The sequence below is a fragment of the Astatotilapia calliptera genome, chromosome 5, assembly GCF_964374335.1.
Source record: "Astatotilapia calliptera chromosome 5, fAstCal68.1, whole genome shotgun sequence".
In the NCBI taxonomy this organism is placed as follows: Eukaryota; Metazoa; Chordata; class Actinopteri; order Cichliformes; family Cichlidae; genus Astatotilapia; species Astatotilapia calliptera.
Genome location: NC_137426.1, coordinates 27,824,772 through 27,852,112, shown reverse-complemented (window position 1 = coordinate 27,852,112; position 27,341 = coordinate 27,824,772). Strand labels below are relative to the sequence as shown.

Sequence of the window (27,341 nt, the reverse complement as noted above, 5' to 3'; positions counted from 1 at the left end):
TTCTGAACATAGTGTTACTGCGAGGCATTCAAACTGTAACGTCCAGAGCTTGGGTAGTGGTTACACACAGGAGGGACAATCATACCCACAGAAGACAGGTGACGTGCAAGTTTGCTCCAGTTAAGACGTACCATACCTGATTCCCTATGTTTAAAAAATAAAATAAAATACAATTCACATCTGCCCACATACAGCTGTGGAATTCACTCAGCGGTGTAAGTAACTTGTGGCTATAGTTATACAGCTTGCACAGATTTTCTTCAATCCACAAATGCGCCATCACCGCTTCATAAGCAAGACTGCCCACCTTTTACTTAAAAAAAATAAAATAAAAAATAAAAGTAGTTGGCAAAGCTGATAGCAGCTTTTTGGCTTGCTTTGTGGACAACTAAAGCAGTGCCTGTGGAGAAAGTAGTTATTTAGTGCTGTTCACAGTTGGGGGTAGGTCTACTGTGGCTATCATTTTGCACGCTGAAAAGATTCCGAAAATTAACAGGCTTCCTCGAGACTGAGCTCTCCCTCTCTGACAAAAGATCCAATTGAATGGGCACATCAGGTGTCCTTTTCACATTTAAAAGCACAACCGTCTTCACCAGGTCTACAAAGCCCCATTGTAGTTCAGTGTAAAAAGATCATAAGAAATCATAGAAAGGTAACACTTGCATAATTATTCCGGGTAATAAAAGAAGTGACCAGATCATCCCTACGGGCTCGTCTCAGGCTACTGCATGTTACCCGAGGTAACTCAACATGTCACCAGGGAGAATCACACTAACAAGAAGTGAAACAAGGTGATTGTGTGTATTTTTCTTAAGGTTTTTGCAAGTAACAGTTTGCTTCTCCTACTGCTTTGCTTGCAAGGCTTCTGAGATCAGGCGCTGGGGGTGTAATTAAGTTGGAAATTCCAGTAGTCCAGCAGAATTTGACATGAGAAAAAACATTACTCATACACACATAAGCACACACACACACACACACACACACTCTCACACAGTCTTTTTTTTTTTCCTTTTTCTTTTTTTAAACAAACACGGAAGAGATCTGCTCGTTGTCTCCCCAGTTGCTCAGTGTCATGACGGCTTGTTGCAGCAGCCCTTAACCTGAACCCAATGACCTTTGAACTACAGGATAAGAGACCGATGGCTGTTGCAATTGTTCCTCCGACCAAACAGGAAGACCTCTCAGAATACTGGGACAACAGTGGCGTGGGGGGGGGATCCTTGGCTTGCGCATTAGATCCCTGGCGCTCCACGCTATCCCCCATTCAGTTCCCCCTGCCCGCACCTCACACACACATGGCTTTGGGAGAAACGGTAAGGACCACATATACATCATTGGGCAGTCCAAATTATCTCCACCCTGAGGATTGTGGGAAGCTGAGAGTAATGTGGATTTGATTTCAGAAGGCCTCATGCATTCCAGAGCAGTATGCGGACCACTCTGGATTATTTCCCGCCCGCCTGCCAGTTTCATACACTGAAGCCGGACACCACTGTCAGGGACGAGCCTTTGGCTGGAAAAGGAGAGGAGAAAAACATAATCTTAAAATGGCTCTAAAGTCCTCAGTCCATAAACTAGTTTTGCAGTTTAAGATGAGGCTTTAATTTCTAGCAAGAATTATTTCTTTGTCTTTTTTTTTTTTTTTTTTTTTTTTTTTAAATCGGGAGATTCAAATGTCAGTCAAGATCATTGAATGTAATCAGAAATGTCTTATCACCTGATACTTTTGGCATTATATATCAAATACTATGAATACCTCATTTCCTCATCTTTACTCAGTTTATATCAGCCCTTCAGGTTCTTTAATATTTCATTTCATTCATTTTGATAATTCACATGAAAAACAAAAGAAAAAAGTTTTTGTTTTTTTTAAAAAGGATTATGGCTGAATACCACTTGGGCACTTTGCTTGGAGGATGCAGTTTATGTGCATGATAGCTCAGAACTGTGAGGTGTTCATAGTCATACTTTATTCATTTATTTTGAAGTAATACACTACACTTTTATTAGTCTGTGTTCAGAATAAGAAAATTGCCGTGACCTAATATATATCTGAAAAATGTGGAACTGTAATCATGGTTTAATGTAGTATCCTTAAAATCTTAATAATATCCATCCTTATCCTAAGATGACCCACATCCCCAAATTTTAAGTGCAGTGAACTGAGAAAGAAACGAAATCTTTCACAAGATGCAATCAGTGAAAACGAAAACACATCCTGAATGTGTCTCAAAAACCAACCTGATGTAAATGAGAGTTGTTGGGTAGACCCGGTGTCCCTGGTATACTCCGCCCATGCTTCCCATGGATGTTGTTAATGGCAGGTGACTTGGCCACTTTGGGTCTACCTGGTCCTGGCCCCCCACCTCCTACTCCGAGCCCACCTTCCCCACCTCCGCTATTTACGCCACTGGAGGCAGAAGAGCTTTTGCGCTTCTTGGCCTCCAGGCGCCCATCTGAGGAGTGGTGACTAAAGCTGGTGTGGTGGTCAGATGAGGATTGGTGGTGGACAAAAGGTCCCAATGAAAGTGTTGAGTCACTGCTGTTCATTACCACGCTCATACGCTTGATGGACTCTGCAGGGCTGCCCGAGGGAGGACCTCGTGCTGGTGGCCCAGAGGAGCCACCGGCGGAACTGCCAGAGAGCTCGGCCTTGAGGCTAAGGGAGTTTGTTCGCACAGTAGGCCCACAGTTAAGCCCCACACTGTGAACCCCACTATGGGAGGAGGATGACGATGAGGACGAAGGACCTAATGAGCTGTGGTGGTAGGTGCTCCCTGAGCTGCCGACATTTGCACAGTTCTTCTTAAAAGAGGAGGAAGAGAAGTTGGCATTGGAAGAGGAAGATTCAGTGGAGCCATGGGATGAAGAGAGGATAGAACTGTTCTTCCTCTTCTTCCCCGAGCTGAAGCTAGCGCCGCTACTGGTATTGTTGGCTCCAGTGCTTCCTCCACTGGTGGCGTTGGGGATGACGGTTATGGAGGAGCCAGACGAGCTCTCCTTGGGCTTAAAAGATGATGACGATTTGGTAGTGCTGCTGCCAGAGGAACGGGACTTGGGCACCCGGCCTGAGGTTAGGGAAGGAGCTGAAGAAGAAGAGGATGAGGACAAGTGGGCTGAAGGCATCTGCGGCGACGAAGACACTTGTCGGGCTTGTGTGGTGCCATAGGCCGGGTGCTCAGCCCCACCCTGCGGCGAGCTGCGGGCATTTAAGGTGGTCCCATAGGAGAGCACTGACTTGCCCTCGTAGGATTGGCTGTAAGGAGTCTGCGGCAAGGTGGCAGGAGGGCCCAGGAAGCCTGAAGAGGGAGTGCTACAGTGGGAATTTGTGCTTGTCCTATAGGTGGGTGCAACAGAGGAGGAGTTCTCCAAGGCTAAGGGGATTTTCCTGAAGCAAAGAATATCAGAAATTAGCCAATTATTAACTTGACTCATAAATTTAAAAAAAAAAGAAAAAAAAAAAAAAGGACGAGTCCAAGACTGACTTACTTCCACATTTGGGAGTTGACATGCTTTTCCATCATTGTGGTGAGGGTACATCGCACTTTGTCCCATCGCCGGTCAAAGGAATAATAGCCTCTCCCAAACAGTCGACTCCCAAAAGTACAGTACTGGGAATAGAAGGGAAGAACAGATGAGAACTGTAATCTTTAATGGCTTGACCAGTGTAATAAAAAAAGGAAAGTTCCTTGGGGGTAACAGCAGATGAAGTGCACTTACAGCTGCCGGTCGTGGATGATAACCTGAATAGTGACAGTCCAGTTTCTCAGCATTGTCCTCACGCTCCTCATTCTCTCCCTCATCACTGGATGGTCTAGAAAAGCCATCGGGGGTCGTTTGGGGATGGTGTAGCGACTCGTGGACTGCTGCAGAGTCTCCAGAAATACCACCTCCGTGACTGCTGTTTAGTCTAATGGAGAGAAATTGTGCCCAGTCACTTTCACCATATTCATCAAAGCTGAATCAAATTAAAACTGTCTGTTTTAAGCCTGTGTGAGCAAAGCTACACACAGACACAATACAAGCACAGCAAAAAATCAAAGTGTGGCACAGCAATTACCGTGGAAGACCAGGGCTGTGAAATTTGGGCTTTCCAATTGGCAAAGGCTTAGTGGCATCAAGGGCTGGGCCGTTTCCATGAGCCACCTGGTGGGCATCATGGCCAGAAGTGAGGTGGGAAGAGGGGTGTGGGTCCCTGAGAGGGGGGTTTTGCTGGGAATGATTTTGGTGGAGTTCTCGCTCCCTCTCCCGCTCCCTTGTTCTGTTCTTGTGCTCTGCCAGCAATGTGTCAAAGCGCTTCCTCCGCCCTGGCACCGCCCTCCGCTGGCTTAAGGAATGTGTCTGTTGAGACATTATAAAGTCAATAGAATTTTCATTATGGTAAGAGCTGGAGAGAGAGTTCTCCTTAGAACCGCTCTTAATTTCCTTTTTTATTGCTGTTTATACTTGGCAGCTCTGGCTCTAACAAATTTTTACAACATCAATTACAATCAATCACAACCATCCTTTGAAATGCAAATAATAACTTTGGTAATATTCTACACATTAAATAGAATAATACGACATAATTGAACTGTATGCCAAAGTGCTCCACTTATATTAAAACACAACGAGTGACGGCATTTTGCAGTTTCATTAAACACAGACATTGTAGTTTCCTATATTTCACAGTAGAGTTCATCATTACAGGCTCCTCAGAGTTACGCTGTGCTCCTCTTTGTGGCAAACCATCTGAGCTGACAGCATGTGTCCTAGAAACACCGGCCCTCAATTGTCAGCCTGTGGCTGCCGTGGGAAACGCTCACCCAGAGGTTTGAAGCTTGCTGCCTCCACAAGTATGTCAAGAACACGTTAGATCATCTTGTGAATCTAGCAAGTGTGCTTTGATCCTCATTGCTGACAACAAGAAAGACTGCTGAGCATTACCAGCCCAATTCTCTTTAAAAATAAAATGCATTTATACAGCTCAGTTGCAGCATGCAAAGCAGGGACTTTGTTACCTTGCATGTTAGGGATCTTGTGCAGGGTTTTCGAGATGTCACATCTATAACGCCACAGTGGATATCTGGATTAAACTCACGTTCTGATGGCAGAGCAAAGGGGGAGGAGAAAAACATTTGTTACCTTCATAATTTGGGACAAGTTGTGTTATGCAAAACATTAACATTACATAAGCCTTTCCCCTCTAAGATAATGTATGGGACATTTTGTTTAAGCTGCTGACAACATTCTGAAATGATGTCTGCTAGTTACACTCTTTCATAGGCAATAAAATAGGAACCTAATGGGAGGTTCGTCTAATAGATTAAAAAGCAAGGTTATAAAAAACAAAAACATTCAGGCTAAGCATGTAATGCTGTATGAGACTTTTAAATACTCTGAAAAAATGACAAAATGTAACTAGTCCCCCCTCGTTCCACATTCCAGCTGACCTGTGACTTTCTTGTTAACGTGACGTCTGCTACTCGCACTGCTGCTGTCCTGCTTCTTCTCCGAGAGGACAGTGAGGTGGCCCTTGCCATTGGGAATCTGGCCTGGGGCCAGTAATGGAGGCTTTGGTATGGAGGGACAGTTAAGGCCTGCTTTTAGGGCTGATGAGGAGGTCGTGATGGCGGTAGTGTTGGAGCTCACAGTGGTGCTAGAGGAGGATGTAGAGGAGGATGAGGTGGTGGCGGGGGCAGATGGAGCTTGCGCCGGCTTAGCTGGCGTGTCCGGCTTCGGATGCATCTTGTCCATCTTGACAGCTGGAAGGCTGGAAGAGAAGATGACAGCGATGAAAAGGGTGGTGAGGAGGAAGCTGAGAGTTAGAAACAGTGAGCCAGTGACAAGCGTATGGTAAGAGACAGATGTGGACATATGGATGGCCCTGCGAGGACAATCACTACTAATGTTCCGCTATATATAAAACACCTTCAAAAGAAGAAAAAGGTCAAAATCAACACTCGCGTATAAATGACTGAATCAGATTTCTACCGAGAAACAAGCAGTAAAGGCAAATAGCTCTGACTGCCACATAAACCATCAATAAGCAGTAGTACCTTATTTTCAAGTACTAGTATTGCTACAAAAACTATTACAAGTAGTCTCCATTTCAAAATAGTTTTTTTTAAATTAGACTTTAGTATGTCTGCCAGAAATGTGGTTGTAACAACCCTGCACCTGTGCAGAGTGAAACTTACATCTTTTCTGGCTGGTTCATCCTGAAGGGGGCAAAGGGGGGTCTTCGCTGAACGCCTGGCAGCTTCTCTTTGGCTGGTTTGACAAGTTTGGGATTGGAGGACGACGATGAAGAGGAGGGTAAGCTTGAGCTAGCAGCTGAAGGTCGACCAAGGATGCCTCCGGTAGCCACTGCAGCTACGGACACCGAGCCCACCCCGGGCCCAATCCCACTGCCGCTGCTCCGGTTCCTGGCAGACGCAGGAAACGGCGAGGTGGACGCTGGTTTGCTAGCCGAACTGTGTCTTCTCTCTAAAATGATAACAAACAAACCAGAAAGGCATTAAAACATAATAGTTAACACACTAATTATAATCCAACACTACTATAGGACTAAACATAGTTGTGACTCATATAAAAAAAAAAAAAGAGAGAGAGAAATGGAAACATTAAAAATCTCCCTCTAACAGCTGTGAGCATGTTAGCTGAACAGCTAATAAGCAGTATTGGTGATTCATGCGCTGCATCTTGAAATAGAACTGGCCAACAGGTCAAGAGCTTTCTTTCTTGCCTGAGCTTCTTATAACAGCTGCTGTGCAAACTGATGAAAGTCAGTAAGACAGCAGAAAAGGTTAGAGTGATGCTTAGTTGTGGATGGAAAGACAAAAATAGAACTTGGAGGGGGGGGAAATGCTCATCTGCTTAAATCCAAAACTAGCTGTCTTTAAGCACACTGCTTTCTAAAATGAACAAACTCTGTGTGAACACGAATCACACCAATTACACATTTACACAAGACAATTACAGATCTACTTTCAAAAAAGGCTCACATCACATCCTATTTTTAGTAACAGCGTACAACAAAAGCTGCTGTCCCAATGTCACCACTACACAAGCACTTCATAGTTTAAGGTTGATTAGCTGCCACTGCATAAACAATTAAAAAGAAAAAGATAGACAAAAACATCATGAAGGATTTTTTGTTTTAATTCAGAAATGACTGGAAGCATGAAGCAGAGAGATCTGAATCTTGGCAAAAGCAGCAGCTCTCTAACAGAAATAGTGGGCGCTCTGGGTGACACAGACCGACATACACTCCTGCTGCTCTGATTACATGTAGAGAAAGAGAGACTGACAGACGTGAGCGTGGGTGTCATACGCCCTGCCTCGATCACGCTCAATCCAGGGAGCTCCCTCACCTAAACCAAACTGAGAATTTTCAGCAGTGAGGAAACATCTGACATGGAGAGAATCTCCTGCTGGAAGCTGCATGTGAGCAAAACTGAAGGATATACAGAGGAACAAGACAGACAAAGGTGACTAACGAGAATTTCAGAAGAGAGACGGCAAATAAACATTTGACTAAACACTCATAGTCAGCTCTGAGAAGCAGCAACGAAAGACAGGACAGAAATTAACTGCATGCTTAAAAGAAATGAGAGATAAAAGGTGCATCAGCACCAGAAGCATTAGTAATTTTCTACCAAGAATCTGTGTCAGCTGGCTAATGTCACCAGTGTTTTTCCTGCATGATTAATAAATAAATAAAAACAGGCACCTCCACGAAAGAGGTTTTGGCCAAAGGAAAACCACCAGGATTATAGGAAAAAGTATTTTAACTTTTTTTCAAAGCTTCTTAAATGGTCAAAAAATAAAAAAATAACATGAAAGGTCTTCTGCTAAGTATGGTCACCTAGACCCTCTGCCCCAAATCTGCTTATGTGTGCACTCACCTCTCAACAGTCTTTTGATTTAGTCCCATTTTGTGTGATTATAGCTAACTATATGGTAAAGCTGGGGAGTGGGTTGTGGGACAAAACTCACTGTCACAGGTAACAAAAAAAGTGGAGTGGCTACAAAGAATACGAATGCTCAAAAAAGGTACCACTCCCATTTGCCTTCAGCTATATTCCTCAAGCGCGCGCGTGCGCACACACACACACACACACACACACACACACACACACACACACACACACACACACCTAACTGTTAAACTTCTGCTTTCTGAAAGAAAAGGGAAAGAAGTGCTTTTAAGCGTGCCCTCTCCACACCTAGGGGCCTCTCCCGCACATCCATTCAACCTACACTCCAGATATTTTCCCCTCCCACTTCTAAGAAGCCAAACAACCCAAAAGCTTTTCTTTCACTGCCTCCCTCCCACTTCCTCTCACTGTCTTGTCCTGTCCCAGTCAACAGCAAACCTCTGCACACAAACTCACAACAAGATATCCAAGTGAGACAGTGGTGCTCTGTCTACAAAACAACGAAAGCCAACAGCAGCACCAATGGTAGTCATAACTGATGTAGGGGAGGAAAAAAGGTAAGGGAAAAAAAAAAAAAAAAAAAAAAAAAGACAGACAGACACAAGACATAGGAGGAGCCTTAATATCATGTTTCATATTATCAAACAGCTGGCTCAGTGGCATGGGGGAATCCCAGCCTGCAGAAGTGAAAAAAAGAAAGAAAATCAAGAAGTGTAATGGCCTTACTACAAACTCCACAGACATCATGTTTAAGTAAAGACAAAGTGTAACCTATTTAAAAAAAAAAAAAAAAAAAGAAAAGAAAAAAAAAAGGTAAAACTAAAACCTTGAGTTAACCAGAAACTCAAATCCACCGTGGTTCCCTTCTTTTACCATTTGAGCTCAAGACACTGAGTGTAAAATTCTGTATGTCTCGATCTCTGAGGAGTCTTTGTTAGACAAGTTCATAAACAAATGCATAAAACGCCAAGCAAAGCAGCAGCTTCCCGTTCCGTGGTGAGTGTCACCCTTGCTGGGCTCAGCCTCAGCCGAGAAGCACAGACACCTAAAGGGAGACAGATGGGCTCAAAGAAGCACGCTAATATCATATTGAGACCATCTCAATGGTGCTGAGATCAGTGCCTTTTCCCCACGTTAACGCTGCACGGGTCCTCCCATAATGACATCACAGAGAGGACATGGGGTAAAACACAGCAAGAGCACTGCTGCTCTGTATGGCCACACATACATGGCTACAGAGTTTCACTTAGATTTAGACTGTGTGGTTATAGCTGATGCAATAAGTTCATTAAGTGAAACTTGTTTTTTTTAAAATAATTTTGATATTGCATAGTTTAAAAGCTTCTTTAAAAAAAAAGTAATTATTTGCATCCAGCGGCTCAAATCGGAAGATTTACTGTGATGGGGAATCTTTGGGTTTAGCTTCACCGCCTGATTTTGAGAACAGAACTTAAAGATGTTGCAAAAGACGAAAAAGAGACTGGTGCATTCATTATGATAAACACACTACAGACAATCTGTTCACACAAAGAATCAGCAGCAGCAAACAGCTGAAGAAACAAATATCAAGAAACATGATGAAATCACTGTAAATCTCTGGGTGCTTCTACACCACGGACCAAGCAGAGCACAGTCTGCATTAACAATGCAACCCCTGTATATGGAGTAAAGCCACATGTTCTGATAATGATTGTTTTACTCTACACTTGGTACTGCCATCCAGTGTTTATCTACAGTTCCTTCAAAACCCCCTGACACCTCAAAATAGAGGCTGTATTTCAGAGACACCCATATATCTATACTGTTTAACAATGATGGAGAAGTCTCTGAGTGATGTTCACACAGTTCCAAGGACAGTTTTACCCTAGAAGCCACGTGCTGCTATACCTCCCTCTTGTGGTTGACCTTGATAAGTGTAATTGCTGCTGCACTTCAGAGAACAGGCACTTCCAGGTATTTAGTGGTAGGGCTGCTCGATTATGGCAAAAATGATAATCACGATTATTTTCACTGAAATTGAGATCACGATTATTTGACGATATTTATTTAACCCTTTAAGACCTACTATAGAACCAAGTCCACCAGAGCTTATATTATTTTTTTTACATGCTGTAGTGCCATCTGTGGGAGCATTTCAAGTTGCTATACATCAATACAACTGTTATAGCCCATATTTTAATAATATGTATGCATTAAGTCCATAGTAATTACATAAATTGCAAAAAAGTGCAATAAACTACAAAAAAAATTGAAAATCGCTTTTGTTTTGTTTACATATATTTCTACTTGGAGAAATTTAAGAGGCTTATCCCTCAAAACTTTAAATACAATAAAGTTGCAAAAAATAGTTTCCCACCACAGGAAATTTATTTTGAGTGTCTTCATAGTTTTATTTTGGAGATACAGCAATTTTTATATACTGCAGGAAAAACAAAAAACAATCCTATGATGCAAATTTGCAAAGAAAACAGCAGGTGCATCATTTCACTGTGGGAAGTGTTACGAACAGCTGATAGGAACGGCAAAGCGTGTTTCTGGAATATTATGTTTTTGTTCCTGCAAGCGCTTTTTATGCAATTTTTGCAAAGCTATATGTGGAACGAAACCGTGACCGAGGACAAGCTGATGGCATCAGATGTAAGTACAACTCCTCCGGTTTCATATGCAAAACAAATTATTGCGCTAGCTTACACGGTTCAGGTTCTACAGGGATTTAAAAATAGTTACGCAAAACAGAGCGTGCTGCTCTGACCGGCTTTAAAGGGTTAACAATGACTTTAAAAAAATAATATAAAATAGTGTGCAACACCACTGAAGTTTTTTTTTTTAAACTCTCTTTTCAACCAACGGCAGTCACTCTCCAAATAACTTCTGCTTAGCTTTCCGAGCTTCCCTCGGGTCCTCTTAATCAGCGGTCTCCAACCTTTTTTGCGCCACGGACCGGTTTATGCCCGACAATATTTTCACGGACCGGCCTTTAAGGTGTCGCGGATAAATTAGGGAGGGGCTAATAATCGGCTCAGTCATTTTTAATGATCGTTGAAAGCCCAGATCGTAATCGTGATTAAAATTCGATTAATTGAGCAGCCCTATTTAGTGGCCATTGAAACATCCCCAGTTTAATGTCTTAACAGTACTAGAAATCTTAACTGAGCTGTATCTGTTAAAACAGCCCACTACTGGAAAGACTTGAGAGAGACCTATCAAATATTAACACAAGAATTTATAACACACAAACAGTAAATAAATAGGCTACTGAGTGGAGTGGAGTAGAAAACTGGGTGGGGGGGGGGGGGGGGGTACACAGAAAGAAGAAGCACTACTAGGAATGTGTTAATCAAAGAAACATCACATTACTCTTGGTATGGGGGGGTATGGATATAGAGTCCCCCCAATTTTTTATTCCCAAACCTTGCTGAGTATCTGCAGTAACAGCCACCTCATTGTTGTAGTGGATTATTGCTACTACGTGAATCTAGGAAATCTAGCTCTGCACCCCAGCTGCATGAAAAATAACTGAATATATAGATACATCAAGGCGTGTGTGTGCGTGTGTATCACTTACCAAAGTGTGCTTGAAAGGCTTGTGGCTTGACTACCTGACCACAGTGGCTGCACATCACCAGGTAGAAGTCGTCCTGTGCGGGACACTGGCCAAATATGGACATGTCTGTAAGCGGGAAGATAGAAGCAGATGGGGCTCAACTCAAGGAGAATAAATAAAAGCGTGACCGATGCCACAGTTGGCAGCAGACTCTGCAAAATACACACTGTTCAATGTGCAACCAAACATCAACTGCTTACTTTGTTTTATATTTAATGTGCATTTGTTGGGGAGTGGGCCGAGGCGTAAATAGACAAACGCAGCAGACCACAAGAAAATGCATTCTTGGCTGAGCCCTAACAGCAATTCTGAATTATTGCCCAACACATACAGTAGGATCCATAAATGTGTGAACAAGGCCATACTTTTCAGAATTGTCCTTTTCTACTCCATCCTAGCAGAAAAGGAAATTTAGCAATCACAGAGTCATAAATGTAGACTCAAGTTAAATTCAAGTGGTACAAAATACTGCCCCACCCATTTAGCAATGGTAGATATTCTTTTACATAGCTCCTACATTTCACGGTCTCAAAGTTCAGTGGACAAACTAACATAATTCTAACATTTTCAGATTATAAATAATACATTAAAGTCAATATCTGCTTTTCAGCCAGTCAGTGAGAGAACCTATAAAGTAGCCAGAGTTGAGGTGCTTCTGGAGCTACATACTTTCCATGCTGAGGCTGTGTGCAGTGGCTTGTGTTCTACTAATCTGCATTGAAGGCAGTGACCTGAAGAAACTGCTCTGTTTGGCCTTTAACAGTCAGGGGGTCCTTTGTACCCTCAATGTCCTCCAGTACAGACAGTAGGAGGCAGTATTGGTTTAGTGACTGAGATAATAAAAACCTGTGTAAACCTACTTTTTCTGCACACAGAAAACTGAAACCGATAAAGACTGAAGCAGGTGTGAACAAAATCTTATCAACATTCATTCCTAAATGACGCCTCGCTGGTCAGAATACTCATGAACTACTAAATGCTAATTTAACACTTGAAAACAACTCCTAGCCTTTTATCTTCTTAATTTAAAATGAAACAACAGGCCACACCTGGCCACGAAACTGCATATCAGTTAACTGTCCAATTTCTTTTGAACCTTTGAAATAGATGAACTATGTAAAGCACTGCTGTAGCAAGAGCCTGCACAATATATCACACAGTGCTACTTTATTAGAAATCCACTGTGGTGGTTTACAGAGGCAAAGTTCAGAAACTGTGCTCTTGTTCAACAGCTTAGACAAAATAAATTTGTAACACAATCCATAATAGGAATTTTAAAAAAATTAACAAGCTCAGGAAAGCAGTTTGGCCAAGTACACATGCAACCCAGGAGTGATTTGTAAATATAGATCACTTATGAGCCCTTATTCACCATGGAGAACAAGTACTGGTGATAAGCACCAATCCAAAGGTTGCCTTTCCAAGATATAAACAAACCCAGGACTGGCTTAGAGCGTGCGACATTTCTGACTCAATAATTAGGAGATATCACTAAGGAATCAGGTTTAATAAGGTGGGTGCCATCTCCTTAGTGCTTTCTATGTTGTTATTAAGAAACAAAGAAAGTCTGCCTTTTGGAATGCCACACTCTGAGCTACCAAGGGAAACTACCAGATATTCTGAGAAGGGGCAGTTTTGCAAAAGGTCCAAATGAAATTCTGAATCTTGCCCAGGTCGCAACGCTTGTTTGAGGTTTTCTCTGTCAAACATGGCTTTAATATTTAATTGATTGATTTAATTGGTAAAAGTAATTATGAAATTAACCTATAAAGAATGAATTACTTTTGCAGTTGGGCAGACTAAATGGAGTTATTTATGGTGTTTTTCAAGATGTAAAAGCTGGCAGTCCCAGGTGTACAGAAATGCTTAAAATGCAGCTTAACTAAACTAGTCATGTAGGTTACCACCTTGTGAAACCTGATCCCTAAAGTCAGGTCATATTTCCATGAAGATGACAGTATAGGGTTAAAATTAAAATGCTGACGCACACAACATCATGGATCATGATGCATTTCTTCCTGGATAAAACTGTAAAAACAAGAATTTCCCAATAGTAAATAGGCAAATACAAAGAAAACCATAAAAAGCAAGAATGCAAAGGTGTCTTCAGCTGGAGAACCTCTGCCCAATGACAAACCTCACGCTTTAAAGGCACTCCAAGGCGAATCAGAGGGAAGTGCTGCTTCTCAGCAGAATGTGATCAAAATTTACTCTGGCGGAGAGAACCAGAAACCACCTAATTAAGGAGGCTAATTAAGAGATTGCCTGGGGCGTTATGATGAGATGAGAAGAGGAGAGGATACAAGAGCAGAGAAGTGGAGCCCCTGTTCAATATGTACTCCGCCAGGACCATCAAGGGTTCTCCAAACATCACTGGCCAAGTCTTGAAGGGATGAGGGCCATTAAGCAAAGACCGTATAAAAGATGTACCTGGCAGATTCTCTCTCAAGGAGGTCAGAGGCAATCGTGTGTGGATGAATTGACAAGTCCAATGCTACTTAATGTGTTTCAATTGTCTGAAGCTATTTTGCCAAGTGTCTCCTTCAACAGCAATGGACCAAAAAGACTTGCTTTCAAAGTATCTGCTTGCTACAAAGAGGAAGGAAAATATCCTCACTTAATGGACAAAGGCATGTGAATTACGAGTGGTAAAATGTGACATGGAGTATTCACTATGCCAGTTGCAAAAGAACAAGCCATCAAAACAATAGCTAAATGCTAGCGTAGGCAACTTCTATGTTCAACGCATCTACTTTAATTCTATTCTGTCTCTACCCAATTTGCTTATCCAAGTAGCAAATTGCAGATATAATGAGAGAGCAAACATATTTGCCAAATCAATAACTTCCTGTGTATTTTTCATTAAAAACGCCTTTCTCTCAAATCTACTGAAACAGGACAGGAACTGCAGCATCCAACCACATTTCCTCACTGGATCAATAGCAAGGTCAAACAAGACTCGTTTCCGAACTGCTGCAGCAGTTCACGTGCAGTATTTTTCATTAGTATTTTTCTAATGGGATGCTCAACTATGAAAGTAGACATGCTATACAGCTTTGCTACTCCACATTCAGTGCCATAGCACTAAATGGCCTTTACTGCTAAAACTGTCCGACTTCAAAAGTGGTCTAACGCCACTGTGTCTGCCCTCGTCTCAACCTCCATTTTCTTCTTTTTCAAACATGAGGTGTTAAAGACAGAGAGAAAGAAAGTCAATGTAGACAAGAAATAAGACAGAACGGTGAATTTAAGACAAAAGGAAAAGAGCGCAAAACGGGAACAAAGTCGCAGTAAACGAACAGAGAAGCCGTCTGAGGCCTCTGCGAGACAAAGAGGCAGTGAGCAAAGGACATACGCTTGAAGGAGGAGGAAAAGAGAGCCTGAGAGCACGAGGCAGGGGAAGAGAATGAGAGTCCAGTTAATTTCAGCATCCTCATCCGTGGCAGTGATGAACGAGCTAGGTGCAATCGTAGCAGCTCTGGCTGCCGATGAGTAGCGCACATGCTGGCTGCATCTGACCTGTGGCTGACAGTGGCACTACATTTCCCAGCTTCCCTGACTGTGACAGTGCCACTGTAAAATTTATCAACAGCGTGACAGAATGATGAATTCATCAGTCATCTAGTACCATACATTCTTATAATCTGTGTGCGTGCATGTTATTCATCTGCGTGTGGTAGAATGGCAGTAATGCCACAGAAGGAATCTGGTGGTGAGTCATGGCAGAGCGATGTAGTCATCCACTTGTAATACCCCTACCAGACGCACGCGCACACACAGGCTTTCTATGAAGACAGACTTCTGCCACGAGCAGCATGTGTTGATGAGCCCCATGACACAAACAACAGTCACTGACAGACGCCGCAACATGATAAAGACATGTTTCATGACAGCGAAATGTCAACTGACCCCGCATCCTTGAATTTCAGATGAGCATTCTGTCTCTGTCCTTTATGCAGAAAAATGTTCTAAATGGTTGACAGATGAAAAGATACAGTGACTTAGTGGTGTCCTACGTCTCGTACCATCAACACCGCTCCATTGCACGTTGGCGCTGATTCTCCAAGTTTCATGAACTCTACACAGGACAGAAATTTTCCGAGACATAATCTATCATTTTGTGTTTTGTTGACAGCGATCGAGAGCAGCATCTAACTATCTCCCGTAAGAGTTCAACTCGGTTTAAGGGGTAGCTAACCAAGCATACGACTTACTTCATTTTCCTACTCAAACTATTCCCTTATCTGCCCAACACATGTGAGCATCATAGCATCAAGCACATAGGACACTGCTGACCACACACACACACACACACACACACACACACACACACACACACACACACAAAAGGCAATATTAGATAAGTCCTCTGTGAAGCAGTCTGCAATAAACCCCCTCCTTTATTCAACACATAAGGAGGATAACCAAATAAAGTTGGATAGGCAATGATGACACAAGTGTGGGACAAAGTAATGTGCCAAAAACGAAGAGAGGCTGAACCGCCAATCTCCACACTCATTCAAAGTGTGACTTCAAAGTGCATTACTACTAAGACAGTGAGGCCTTAGGGCTGTCCCACTGTTAAACTCTCAAACACACAAGGGCTCTCTCAGGTTTTGTGAGCCCTTTATGCTCACACTGCATTTCTGCAAACACTCCCATAGGGAATTACCCACAGTTCATAGTGTTGTGACGTTAAACTGCGGGTTAAGGGGGAAAGCCTGAAAACATTAAAAAAGTAAATAAACAAAGGAAGGAAAGAGGAAAAAACGCTAACATGAACCAAATGCTATATAATGTGTTCATCTATTCGTCATCTGTTCATACTGTGTTCGTTTTTGTTGCTGCTTGTCAAAAGCAAGTGAATTAGTACTTCTTAAAGCTACTGCCGAGAAGATGTTCAATTCACATGAATGGCTCAGCCTTGGCCATGCAGAAAATAAACAGTGTAACATAAAATGCCCCAAACAACAAATATGTTTTTGAGCCATCAATGTAATATCACATGGTAAGCCCAAACCTGCCGTCCTATTCCTGTATATACCATTTTGAGTGCCCAACCTCTCGCACACAACCACTAAACAGGTAACATCATCAGTCTGTGAGGGCTCAAACACTGGGCCTTAAGATGAATTTATACTTCTGTCTTAAATCTTCAATGTCATGATGTAAACTACACCGTTTCCTGATGATCACTTCCTGAGAAATGTAACTGCACGTCAAACTGATGCAGTCAACAATTACAGTGATTGGAAGATTTGACAGTAGTAAACAGGCCAATGTGTTTCTGGGCACTTTTTCACTCCAGTTTTTGAATTTATCAGTGACAGAATAATCATCATCGCCTCAATATAGGAAATCGCAGATTTTAGCAAATTCCTGGATGGACACTTCTGAAACTATTAGTATAGATTTGAGGAAATGTTCAAATAAGTGGAAAAACTTGACAGACAAATATGTTTGACCCAAGGAGGGAAAAACGTCCGAGCTGTCTTATCTGTCACCATCATGGCTTGCGCCACATATAAAACAAGAGGGCACGACCGCAAGGCAAATAACAACCCATCACATGCAAATTCGAATGCTGGCACCAGCAATTGCCACTTTTATAGGTTACGTCATAGCCGTATGTGAAATGACTTAAAAATACTGTCCATCCAATATGTCGATCAATGCTTTAACAACAACGATGAGAATGCGAACTACTAAAATTTAACATTTGTGCCTTCACAATGTGAATCACCTAGGTCAGAACCCTGTTAAATTCTTTTGATGATTAGGCACACCACAGCGAATGATTCATAGCTGGCCGGAGAATTATTGATGGTGTTGACGTCTAAAGGAGCTTCTTGTGGTTTTTGCTTGATTAGCACCGTTTTCTCTTGACCAAAATGATCCATGTAAAAACAATTTCAAAACAGATTATTATTTTTAGTCCACATTTAGTTCTGAAAAGAAGCTTAAACAAAAGAATGCATTTTAATCTTGTTGGCCTACCTACTGCAGTAACTGCTCCTTAACAGCAAGGTCATACATGACATGCCCTGCTTGTTTCTCCGTCAGCAGGAGATAAAATTCCTTTTTAGAAAGTAACTACATCGTGGTGAAATGTATAAAACACAAGAACAAACATGTCCTATCCATAGGTATACACTTTTAAGTAGACTGCCTAATTAATAACTCAAGACAATGTACATCATTAGCTCGGCATAACGCCTTTCATAGAACAAGCTAAGCTTACAATCACCACAGTGACAAAGTTGATTCATCACTTGATTTACTTGTGCCTCAAATGAACAGGTTAGTCCTCACTTCATTTCGCCAGCAGACTCATCCTTATTTCAATCTTGAGGTCTGGCGTGTTATATTTCAGCTTAGAAACTTAAGCATCACATTAGTCTTAAGTAAACAAAATGCAATTTTACTTTTATAACAATTTACCTTTGTGATGAAATTCATTCTAAATCAAGGCCTGCCAGCAGGCCCAATCAGCTAAAGCTAATCGAGGTGTTTCCAAAAATAAAACTGCAGTACAAACTGCTTTGAAACACCTCTCTCTAGCTCAGAAGCCAGGCAATGTGTGTGTTGTACATTGAGTTTTAGCTGCTGTTTAAGATGATGCCCTCTGACATGATTTTACAATTGTCCTTTAAGAGTTTATTAGTTAAACCTACTATGTTTTAACCCTGGAACCACACCTACTAGCAGAACAACAGTCATATCAAGATCAGTGTAGCCTGGTTGATTGTTTTTATCCTATTCAGGGTTTTATATGTTTCATACATGAATAGCTCATGCATACTGGTTGGTGGTTTAAAAGGCCAATAAATAATAAATAAATATTTTTAAGTATTTTTCTTAATAAACAGTAAAACTATTACCATTGGTTAACATCATATGTTGGTTGTTAAACTGAAGTAAGCAAAAACACAACTTAACATTTTAACTTAAATATATTGTACAAAAAGTCCAACTTGCTCTTTTAACAGCAGTAGTTTAACATTATTATGCTGGCTTTTGTTTTGAAAAATCAGAGCTATGCCTATGAAGTAACTTTTTAACTTCTTTATACTTGCATTTCTCTTAGCAACAAACATCAATGTCTTAAGGTAAGGGGAGAGATGTGAAACATGGAAGTTTTGCAAAATGGGAGAAATATGGATGCGAAACAAAGCCCTTTAAACACATCATCCAATGAAATACGCATTATCACTTTAGTCAGCAAGTCCAAGTTGCTAATCGTTAAGTTATTTTAGGTTCATGTGCAAATGTCACCACATGAATTACCGACACGTCTGACTGATTATATCCGGGTGCGCTTGTTTTACTATAAGTTTTGCAGAACGACACGAGTAAAGTGTTTGAATCCATGTTAGCGTGAGTGAATGTATGTATGCGTGTTAACCCCCATAACCAAAATACACCTTTGGCCCTAGAGGGAAAAAAAACACTCACCTTCTCTGCACAAACGCATGGCTTCTCGATTTTTCCCGAAGTCTTTAAAACTTTCCTCCGATTCAGCACCTAAAAAATGAGGCGATCCGAAACACACAAATGAATAGTTGCACTTGCTTCCCTGCCCGTGCTGTTGCTACCAATAGCGTTTCTTCATATTCAACCGAAAACTGCATGCACTCGGCCAAAAAAAAAAAAAAAAAAAAAAAAAAGACAGGACTGGCAACTGTCGCGCTCTACCTCGCTTCCTCGCAAACATACGGCACGCTGGGGAACTCACCGTCGTTGCCGTGGAGTTTGGCGGCGTCGACCCAGCTGCTCCAAGGCTGTCCCAGCATTATTTCTGGACTAGGCAACGATCTCCGCTCTGCAACAGTCGCCATTGCTGTGGAGCCTTCTCCCCGCTGGATCTGCTGCTGCTTCAGCTGCTGCCTGGCCGCTCGGCGCTGCTCCCCCCTGACGTCATCCTCGGCCCTTTCCGACATTCTTTCCGCTACAATGTAACAACACGAGAGTCAGCGCTGGTAGAGCTCGGGATAGGAGGACTTTTATACTGATTGACACGGGCATACGCGTGTTGTTTTCAGCAAACCCGCCTCTCAGAAAAAAAAAATCGCCCTGTGTGGTAACTTGACGTTACAAGTACAAAGCTTACACAACATACTGTTTAACGTCGAATAAATAGGCCGGCTGGCGATTCAGCTGAAGGTTGCTGGTTCCCTTGGCTGTGGCTTACTCGCTAGGTATCATTTAGAAATGTAAATTACATTTAATAATTGTAAACTATACTTAAGAATAACGATCAAATACAGTGCTTTGAGGCAAATTTGTGATTGATTATAAATGAACAACAACAGTAATAATACTAATTTAATGCACAAGTTATTAGTTAATAAGGATCGCTTTTGAGATTTGACTCCATATAAACAGTTGTAAGATATACTAAATACTTTTTTAGTAATTGTGGGTGTGACATTAGAAGATGACTGACCATAACATATTTATAATTTATTATTGATTCTTTGTTTTCTTCCCATACTAAGAAAATGTGAGCTTTAACATCTTAAATGTATGAGCCATAAAGCTGATATCAATATATAGACTTTCTACTGGTGACTTGAGTGAAATACTATATTATAATGACTTTATGTTTAGAATGTATGCATTAGCTTCCCAATATTTTGAAAAATATGAGAGAAATACATTTAGAGATATTGACTTTGTATAAAAGGATTACGGTCAGTTACATTAGATTCCATTTAAAATAAAAACAGGGTCATGTTACTATTAAACACGTGTCTAAGATGTATTAATGCAAGACTTCAGAGATTTTTGAATGACATGCACAAACCTTTTAATTTCTAAGCATTTCAGATTTACAAAGTCTGTTATAATCTACCAAGTTTACTTTCACTTTCAAAATGAAACATTTCTCATTCTACCCAGACAGCATGTGCTCGCCTAAGTAAAGCTGAACAAGGAGAGAGAAAAAAGAAACAAAACTAGAACTGGGATCCTTTTACATTCTTGCCAGAAACAAAACCTAGAAAAGTACAGATGTCTTATAAAGACGGTGTAACACACTGACTGAAATTACTTATAAATGGCACATCTCATCTGTTGTGGTGTTTAATCTTTAATATTAATCATGCAGTGTTGGACTCTGTGTACCCATTTTACCCCTCTACCTGAAATTCTTACTCCAATTTGGCAAGTACTCCAAAAAGCCTTGGCCCTCTCGAGTACAGAGTTTAGTGTAGGAATGCACTGATATTATCAGATGAACATCAGTATCAACTGGTGTCAGTCTTCCTGACTGCTATCACCTACCAAATGCTGATTGGTTTCTGCTGCGTCAAATAAATCAGGTGATCACACGGTGTGATGAAGAGCTTAAATAGTTCAAGTACATTTAAAACTTCTCTTTGCTTTTAGCACAAAATGGTAATAAATAAAAGAAAAGACAAAATGAGCAAACAAAGGAAGGAAAAAAAAACAGTATTAGTAAATTGTGATCTCAAAAATCTGTTTGAAAGTCCAATTTTACCATCATGCATTTAAATGCAAATTAAAAACATCATCCTGAATGTGCTGGCTGTGTGTGTGCTCAAACACTGTGATGAAGAGCATTTTTTAACACTGAAACTACAATAATGTCAATTTAACAACCTTGATGCCAGTTGGTTTAATGTTTTAACTGGATATAGTTATTTGACATGCCCTCAGATTTTTCATTTCTTCAAAACATCTGTTGCCTTTATTGCCATAGCATCATATCTGTAAGGTCAAAGCAAAATGATCGCAATAGTGTCGTTTCAGGAACTCTGCCCAGCATAGCTGTGACATTCTTGTGGGAGGAACCAGTTAACAATTAGTGCACTGATCATAACAAGAGCATTTCAAGAGGAGGAGGACTGTGTGATTACCGTCATCCTTTCACGTACCCTCACTCATTAATTTTAGAGAACTACTGCTTCACCGGAGAGGAAATAATTTGCATATGTAACTTATTAGCACCATATGTTAGTAGCTGAGTAAAAGCAATAACATCACAAAGGTAGTGACAACATGCCTCTGACACACACAAGAACGTCAAGCTTACTGTACCTGAAAGACGTCACAACTGCTGCATCTTTCCTGTGGCTTGGAAGAAGAGATTCCCCTTTCTATACACTCCAGTATATGGTGATTGATATTTTGGTAGAGAGCCAACTCTTCAACTGGAGCCTAGTCCAGCCCAGCTGGTCTTCCCTAGTTTTATGTTCTTTAAGATTTTTTTTTCCTGTCCCTTTCAGTTTTACACCGTGATTCACAGCAGACATTTCTACTCTACTTGGCTACCTTATGCTTTACTTTGCTCTGTAAGCACATTTAAAAACAAAAAACAATATCAGTTTGACCCCCTCCTCATGTTCTTGCTGTTTTTATGAAATCACCTTTAAGTAAATACTCTTAGTTAATTCCAGATTGCCCTCTCACAGAAGATTTTGCTCTAGTAAGGTGAAAAATTGAACACTCCCACTGGTCCTCAAGTCGCATCAAGCTTTTGTTGAGTTTATCTTCGTTTTCAGAATCAATACCCATGTCCAGACTGTAAGACTGTATATAAAGATGGAACAAGCAATCATGATGTCATTATTGTTTTTAGAGACAGAAACTCCCATAGGTGAATGAAAGGGTAAAGTGATAAGTTATCAGCTAATGCTAGCTGGACTCAGTATTATTTCAGAATACTTCCAGGAAATCTGAGATAATATTTATGACATTGTAAAGAAAATACTGAATACTTTTTTCTTTTTAATTACTGCCGTTTGCACACAGTGCCATTATTATTATTATTGTTTTTTAAATGAAACAAAGAGTACTTTCCACCCTTTTTTAATGAGTTACTGTCACTGATGACAGACTGCCTAATTGAAGTGCTAATATGTTGAAACAAGGTGCCAGCAACAGTAGCACTCTAGTCCAAATGTAAACCAAAGCTAGCCAAAAGAAAATTTAAATCATAAAATAACTGCTTAATACCTTCATTTGACAATAACTCAATTAACTTAACCTTGTAAAGCATCAAGAGCCTGACCAATATTGTCACCAAGAGACCTTGTACCAGCTACAACATAGCTACATCAGTAATCCTCATCCACTGTTTGCTTTTCCTGACATATAGATTGTAACTATCTGGACTAAAATCACCATCAGAGACGGATATACAGTTCTCACTCTCAGATAGGCCTGGCCTTTCTTTGTTATAGTGCACGCTGGAGGATGCAAATGCATGGTGTTGCTATATTGCTGATGTTTTGATACCTTTTTTTTTTTTGTCATATGAAGATTTTTACTGGTATTACGAGGAACAGCCCTGCTGTACAGATGGAGCACACAGACAGAGATATCTGCTTATTACTACTAAGTAAAAGACTAATAAAACACTAGAATTTCACTCACCAAAACTGAACCACAAACGTCTAGATTAGGCTGCACCACACACCTGCCAATCAAAGTGACCATGCATTATGAAAGAGGCTTACCTGTCTATGAGGCATAAACTGTTTATTTGTACCAGGCTATAAAGATGTCTTACCGTCATTTACTTGGACATTTTAACATAACAGCCTGTAAAGATTGACTTGCTTTTGGGGCCAGTCTCAAATGGCCATTTATTTATCTAGCACATCCATGTTGGATTCATTTTCTAGCCCAAAATTTGCCACTTGGTCAAACACAGCAGAAGCGTGTAATCATCTCAGATGATTTAATCCAGTGAGTCTAATCAAAATCTATTGTGAGTTCAAAGAACAGAACAAAGCAGATTAGCGGACGCTGGATCAGCCAGCTGATGTTGGATCTTTTAAGCAACATACAGAGAACAGATGCTGTAGTAACGAAGACCTGTGTAACATTAGGTAGTCCAACATAGAAGTCTTGAAATTACACAATTTCTGTAATTTCCTTGATACTTACTGAGGGGCAGCTGCACTGTTGGCCTTTTTTTTAAATTCAAACAATTCATACACATATAGTAAAAAGAAAAACCTAATCTTAAAGCCCAATACAACAAGTAGTATAAAGCATATCCTCAGATGCAACTCACTGATGCTGTAATTGAACACTTCCTTGATACTGAATACTTTACAATAGAAACTGTATTCGGTGTTGGGCCGTTGTAATGGAAGTACTACATGACTAGGTATGATTATTCTGCAGCTATGAGGAAACATAAAAAACCCACCACATGTCAATACAGTTTTGAAATGAACAGCAGCAAGATCTTACCTTGGCAAAACAAGAAACAAGGAATTTATCTTTAAACTCAATCAGATGATCCACATCAGTTTGGGTGATTCCTGGCTGGCACACACACACTGGATAGGAAATCTGGAGACATACACAGACATGCATTGAGGGAAGATGTAACTATACCACACCTTTTCCTTTCTATAGTTAGTAGGTGGAATTTTTGAATTATGTGTAAAAAAAACACTTTCATTCCTGTCCCCTTACTGATCAATGGGGTGGCTGTAGCTCAGGTGGTAGAGCAGGTCATCTACTGATTGGAAGGTTGGTGGTTCGATTCCTGGCTTCCCCTAGTCTGCATGCCAAATATCACTGGGCAAGATACTAACCCCAAATTGCACTCTGATGCATCCATCGGAGTATGAATGTGTGAATGTTAGCTATAAAGCACTTAGAAAAATGTGCTTTATAGCGAATGGGTGAATGCACAAGTTGTGTAAAGCGCTTTGAGTCCTCAGATGAGTAGAAAAGTGCTATACAAGAACCAGTTCATTTACCATCCATCAACTTAGTCAACATAAAGAAACACATACATCTACAGGAATCCATTTTAAAGACATGCAGACATTTTTATATTTTTTGTTGTCTTCATACATTTAAGGCATATTGCTGTTTATTCAGTGGTGTACTGTACCATATGGTACCACCAACTTTACATTTGTTAGTCAAATGTTGCTTTGCAACCCTTTAAAACTTACAACCTAAATACCGTCAAAACTAAACCACACATCTTAAGTTTAAGTTATCTAATGTCAAAAATCTGTTATAATGAGCATGAAATCAAAATAAATTCACTGCCGGCGACCTGAATTCCAGGATTTACTGGTGCTACACGTTAAAAAAGTGTATTGCTAATATACACAACAACTTTTAGCAAAAGCAGAAAGAAAAATAAGAATCTTACTGCTGCAAAAGTGGCAGTCCGAAACTATTTTCACACATCAAGTCTGGAAAATGTTCAGAGAGTCAGGTCAGGAGACTGTCCAGTGTTTTCTCTTCTCACAGCTAGCTCACAGCAGAAGATTATTAATTGTTAATAGTTAGTGTGGTTTAGGTGAACAAGCTGCCTGGCTGGAAGATTGAGGACACAGTCACTCAGTGAAAATTCACCACAGTACTATCTGCGCTATTCTCACAATCGACAACATGTAATACATATAGACTATCTATCTATATGTATAGACATCTAGAAGTCAATACTTTCCTGTTAACTTTCAATAAGTTAGAGTGGGAAACAATTACAGAGTATTATGTAAACGCTTGCATATGGGTGTCTGTGGAACATGCTATTTAACCTTTCGACAGCAACAAAAATTCTGACTTGTGACAATGCAGAAGGGAAAAGTTTCAGCAGAACTAAAATATTAGTATTATATTTGATTCTGTATGCATGTGCTGTCAAACAATACTAACAGACAATTCTCACATCTTTGTCATAAATGCCAACACTGATAAAGTGGCAAAGAGCTAGTGCCACCATTATAGCCGTTGGCCTCTACGGTGTCACAGTATTAATACGGGCATGTTTGTCATTATATCAGAAAAATTGCCTAGAATACACTAATATATCATCTGAACATCAGTAACACTGACTTCTGACCAGCATGTAAGATTATGTTTACGGTGGCAGCAGCCGATGTCATCTGTTGTGTTATCTGCTTAATTTATTTATTCTTTTTTGTTGTTTTATCTTTCTCAACTGGGTGGCTAAATAACAAAAGCTACATAAAAACACGAGAAATAAAATGAGATTCAGACAGAAAAGATATGATCCAATTATCACAATGATTGGATTGGGGAACTGGTTATGCTGGATTTCCACCTTTATATAGATTCACTGAAAAGGCCTATACCGGTTAAGAACAATGTTAATAACATTCTTACGGAATATAAACATACCAGTACCCGTAGCTTAGCCTTAGTTCGGTTGTGGTTTTGACTTTATGAAATGAGTATGTTAAAGGCCATGAGTGGAAGAACATAGCATTATGTCACTTCTTTAGAAAAACAGTTGTTGTCATTGGCAGACAGGTGCAACTCTGACACATAGATAAGAGAGAACACAGGAACCAGAATTCGTATTGGCTAGAAATGCTGCCACTTCTACTCGACACTAATTACACTATCGTAGTTATTTTTTTGAATAAAAAAAGACAACATTAACCTTCACCGGAAATACGGTATTTGAAAACAGACCAAATGTCTATAAGCCGTTGTGTCATGACATTAAGCTCAATCTAGTGTGGGTCTGTGACTGGTACAAACGTTACTAAACAACACTGATGGCTAACGTTAGCCTGCTAGCTGGCTAACGTTAGCCAGCCATGACTAGCGCCAGCGAGGAAGCTGACAGCAGCCTGACAGCCCAGCAGAAGTCATTAGCCGCGGTCACATATCGACAACAACTTCACTCTTACCAAGGCTCTGGATCCTGTAGACGTAAGTCTGACACCTGGCTGATATATATCAACTGGATGCACAGGGTGAAGGAGACAGAAGACGGTGGAAAAGAGCGAGTTTAGTGCTCAGCCTCTGTGGAGGTCTTCACCTGGTGCTTCCATGTCTGTTTACCAGACTGCATTCTGGGACAGAGAAAAACGTCACCGCGCCACGACGCAAGCGCGAACTGACCAATGACTGCATGGCACCGCCGAACTTCTTCACCAGGAGATTTTATTTATTTATTTATTTAAATTTATTTCTTTATTATTTTTATTTTATTCCCCTGTTAAATGCAGTATTTACAATTGCATGAAGCCTGGGAGATATGTGATAGGGGAAATCATTACAATTAACATGTGCAATTTAAAAAAATTAATAAATAAAAAAATACTACAACACGTTCACCAAACATATGTTTAATTCGATTTAAACGATTTAAATCGATTAACTAATAATTGCGGGCAAAAACAGAGATAACTATTATATGGGAATGAAAGAATCCTGAACTAAAATCTATAACAGAAGCAATGGTGGGGGGGGTTAAAACCTAGTTTCAGTGCAAAGTCAGAACACTCTTAAAGGACTTTTTTATTATCATATCAGCGAATGCTTCAAACTACCTGCCCAAATAAGAGTCCCTGGGAATTTGAACATGGCTGCAGGGTGTCAAAACGTGCAGTGTCCTTAAAAAAGTAGAGAGAACTAGATAAGAGACATATTCTGCAGAAATAGGAAAAAATGCAAAGACCTGACACAAGACGATATATGCCAAATTACACAAGAACTGAATTGAAAAAGTAGTGGCACGGATATTATGGAGTCATGAACCCAAAGTTGAAATTTTGGTTCAAATCATCACTATGTATGGAGGAGGCCAGGAGAGAGTTAAAACAGCGAGTGCCTACAGCCATCAGTAAAACACATTGGAGAATGTTATGGTTTGGGGCTGCATTTCAGCCTGTGGTGTCAAGAATCTTGTTAAAACCAAGGGAAATATGAATACATAAAAGTACTGTCAAATTTTGATTCACCATGCACCACCATATGGAAAGGGTCTGATTGACAAACAACTTTTTTTTCTCCGGCATGACATTGATCCCAAACACACTTTCAGTGCAGTAAAA

The 27,341-nt window shown here is 40.6% G+C and overlaps 1 protein-coding gene across 3 annotated transcripts; it reads right to left on the bottom strand.

Moving 5' to 3' along the window:
- Window positions 1-1,291: 1,291 nt before the first annotated feature.
- On the bottom strand, window positions 1,292-26,357 carry atxn7 (ataxin 7). 3 transcript variants are annotated; one of them, XM_026168617.2, is made up of 14 exons: window positions 26,193-26,344; window positions 23,755-23,856; window positions 22,927-22,969; window positions 19,262-19,474; window positions 18,982-19,050; window positions 11,488-11,592; window positions 6,180-6,468; window positions 5,433-5,752; window positions 5,001-5,083; window positions 4,061-4,341; window positions 3,721-3,910; window positions 3,490-3,611; window positions 2,242-3,388; window positions 1,292-1,513 (listed from the first exon to the last, which is right to left on the bottom strand). In XM_026168617.2, exons 4-14 carry the CDS (start codon window positions 19,464-19,466, stop codon window positions 1,496-1,498), a joined length of 2,829 nt encoding a protein of 942 aa, XP_026024402.1. In that variant the 5' UTR covers window positions 19,467-19,474; window positions 22,927-22,969; window positions 23,755-23,856; window positions 26,193-26,344; the 3' UTR covers window positions 1,292-1,495. The 3 variants fall into 3 exon arrangements, with proteins under 3 accessions (XP_026024402.1, XP_080158142.1, XP_026024401.1); XM_080302016.1 differs by lacking the exon at window positions 26,193-26,344 and adding an exon at window positions 23,983-23,998; XM_026168616.2 differs by lacking the exon at window positions 22,927-22,969 and having other exon boundaries at window positions 26,193-26,357.
- Between the last annotated feature and the right edge of the window lie 984 nt (window positions 26,358-27,341).

Bases quoted from the DNA above. Each gene is read 5' to 3' on its own strand.
- atxn7 (XM_026168616.2), bottom strand. From the start codon at position 19,466: ATGTCGGAAAGGGCCGAGGATGACGTCAGGGGGGAGCAGCGCCGAGCG. The intron at 11,593-18,981 runs GTGAGTGTTTTT...TCCCGCTTACAG, and splicing joins CATGCGTTTGTGCAGAGAAG to ACATGTCCATATTTGGCCAG. The intron at 5,753-6,179 runs GTAAGTTTCACT...CTTCTCTTCCAG, and splicing joins ATGAACCAGCCAGAAAAGAT to CCTTCCAGCTGTCAAGATGG.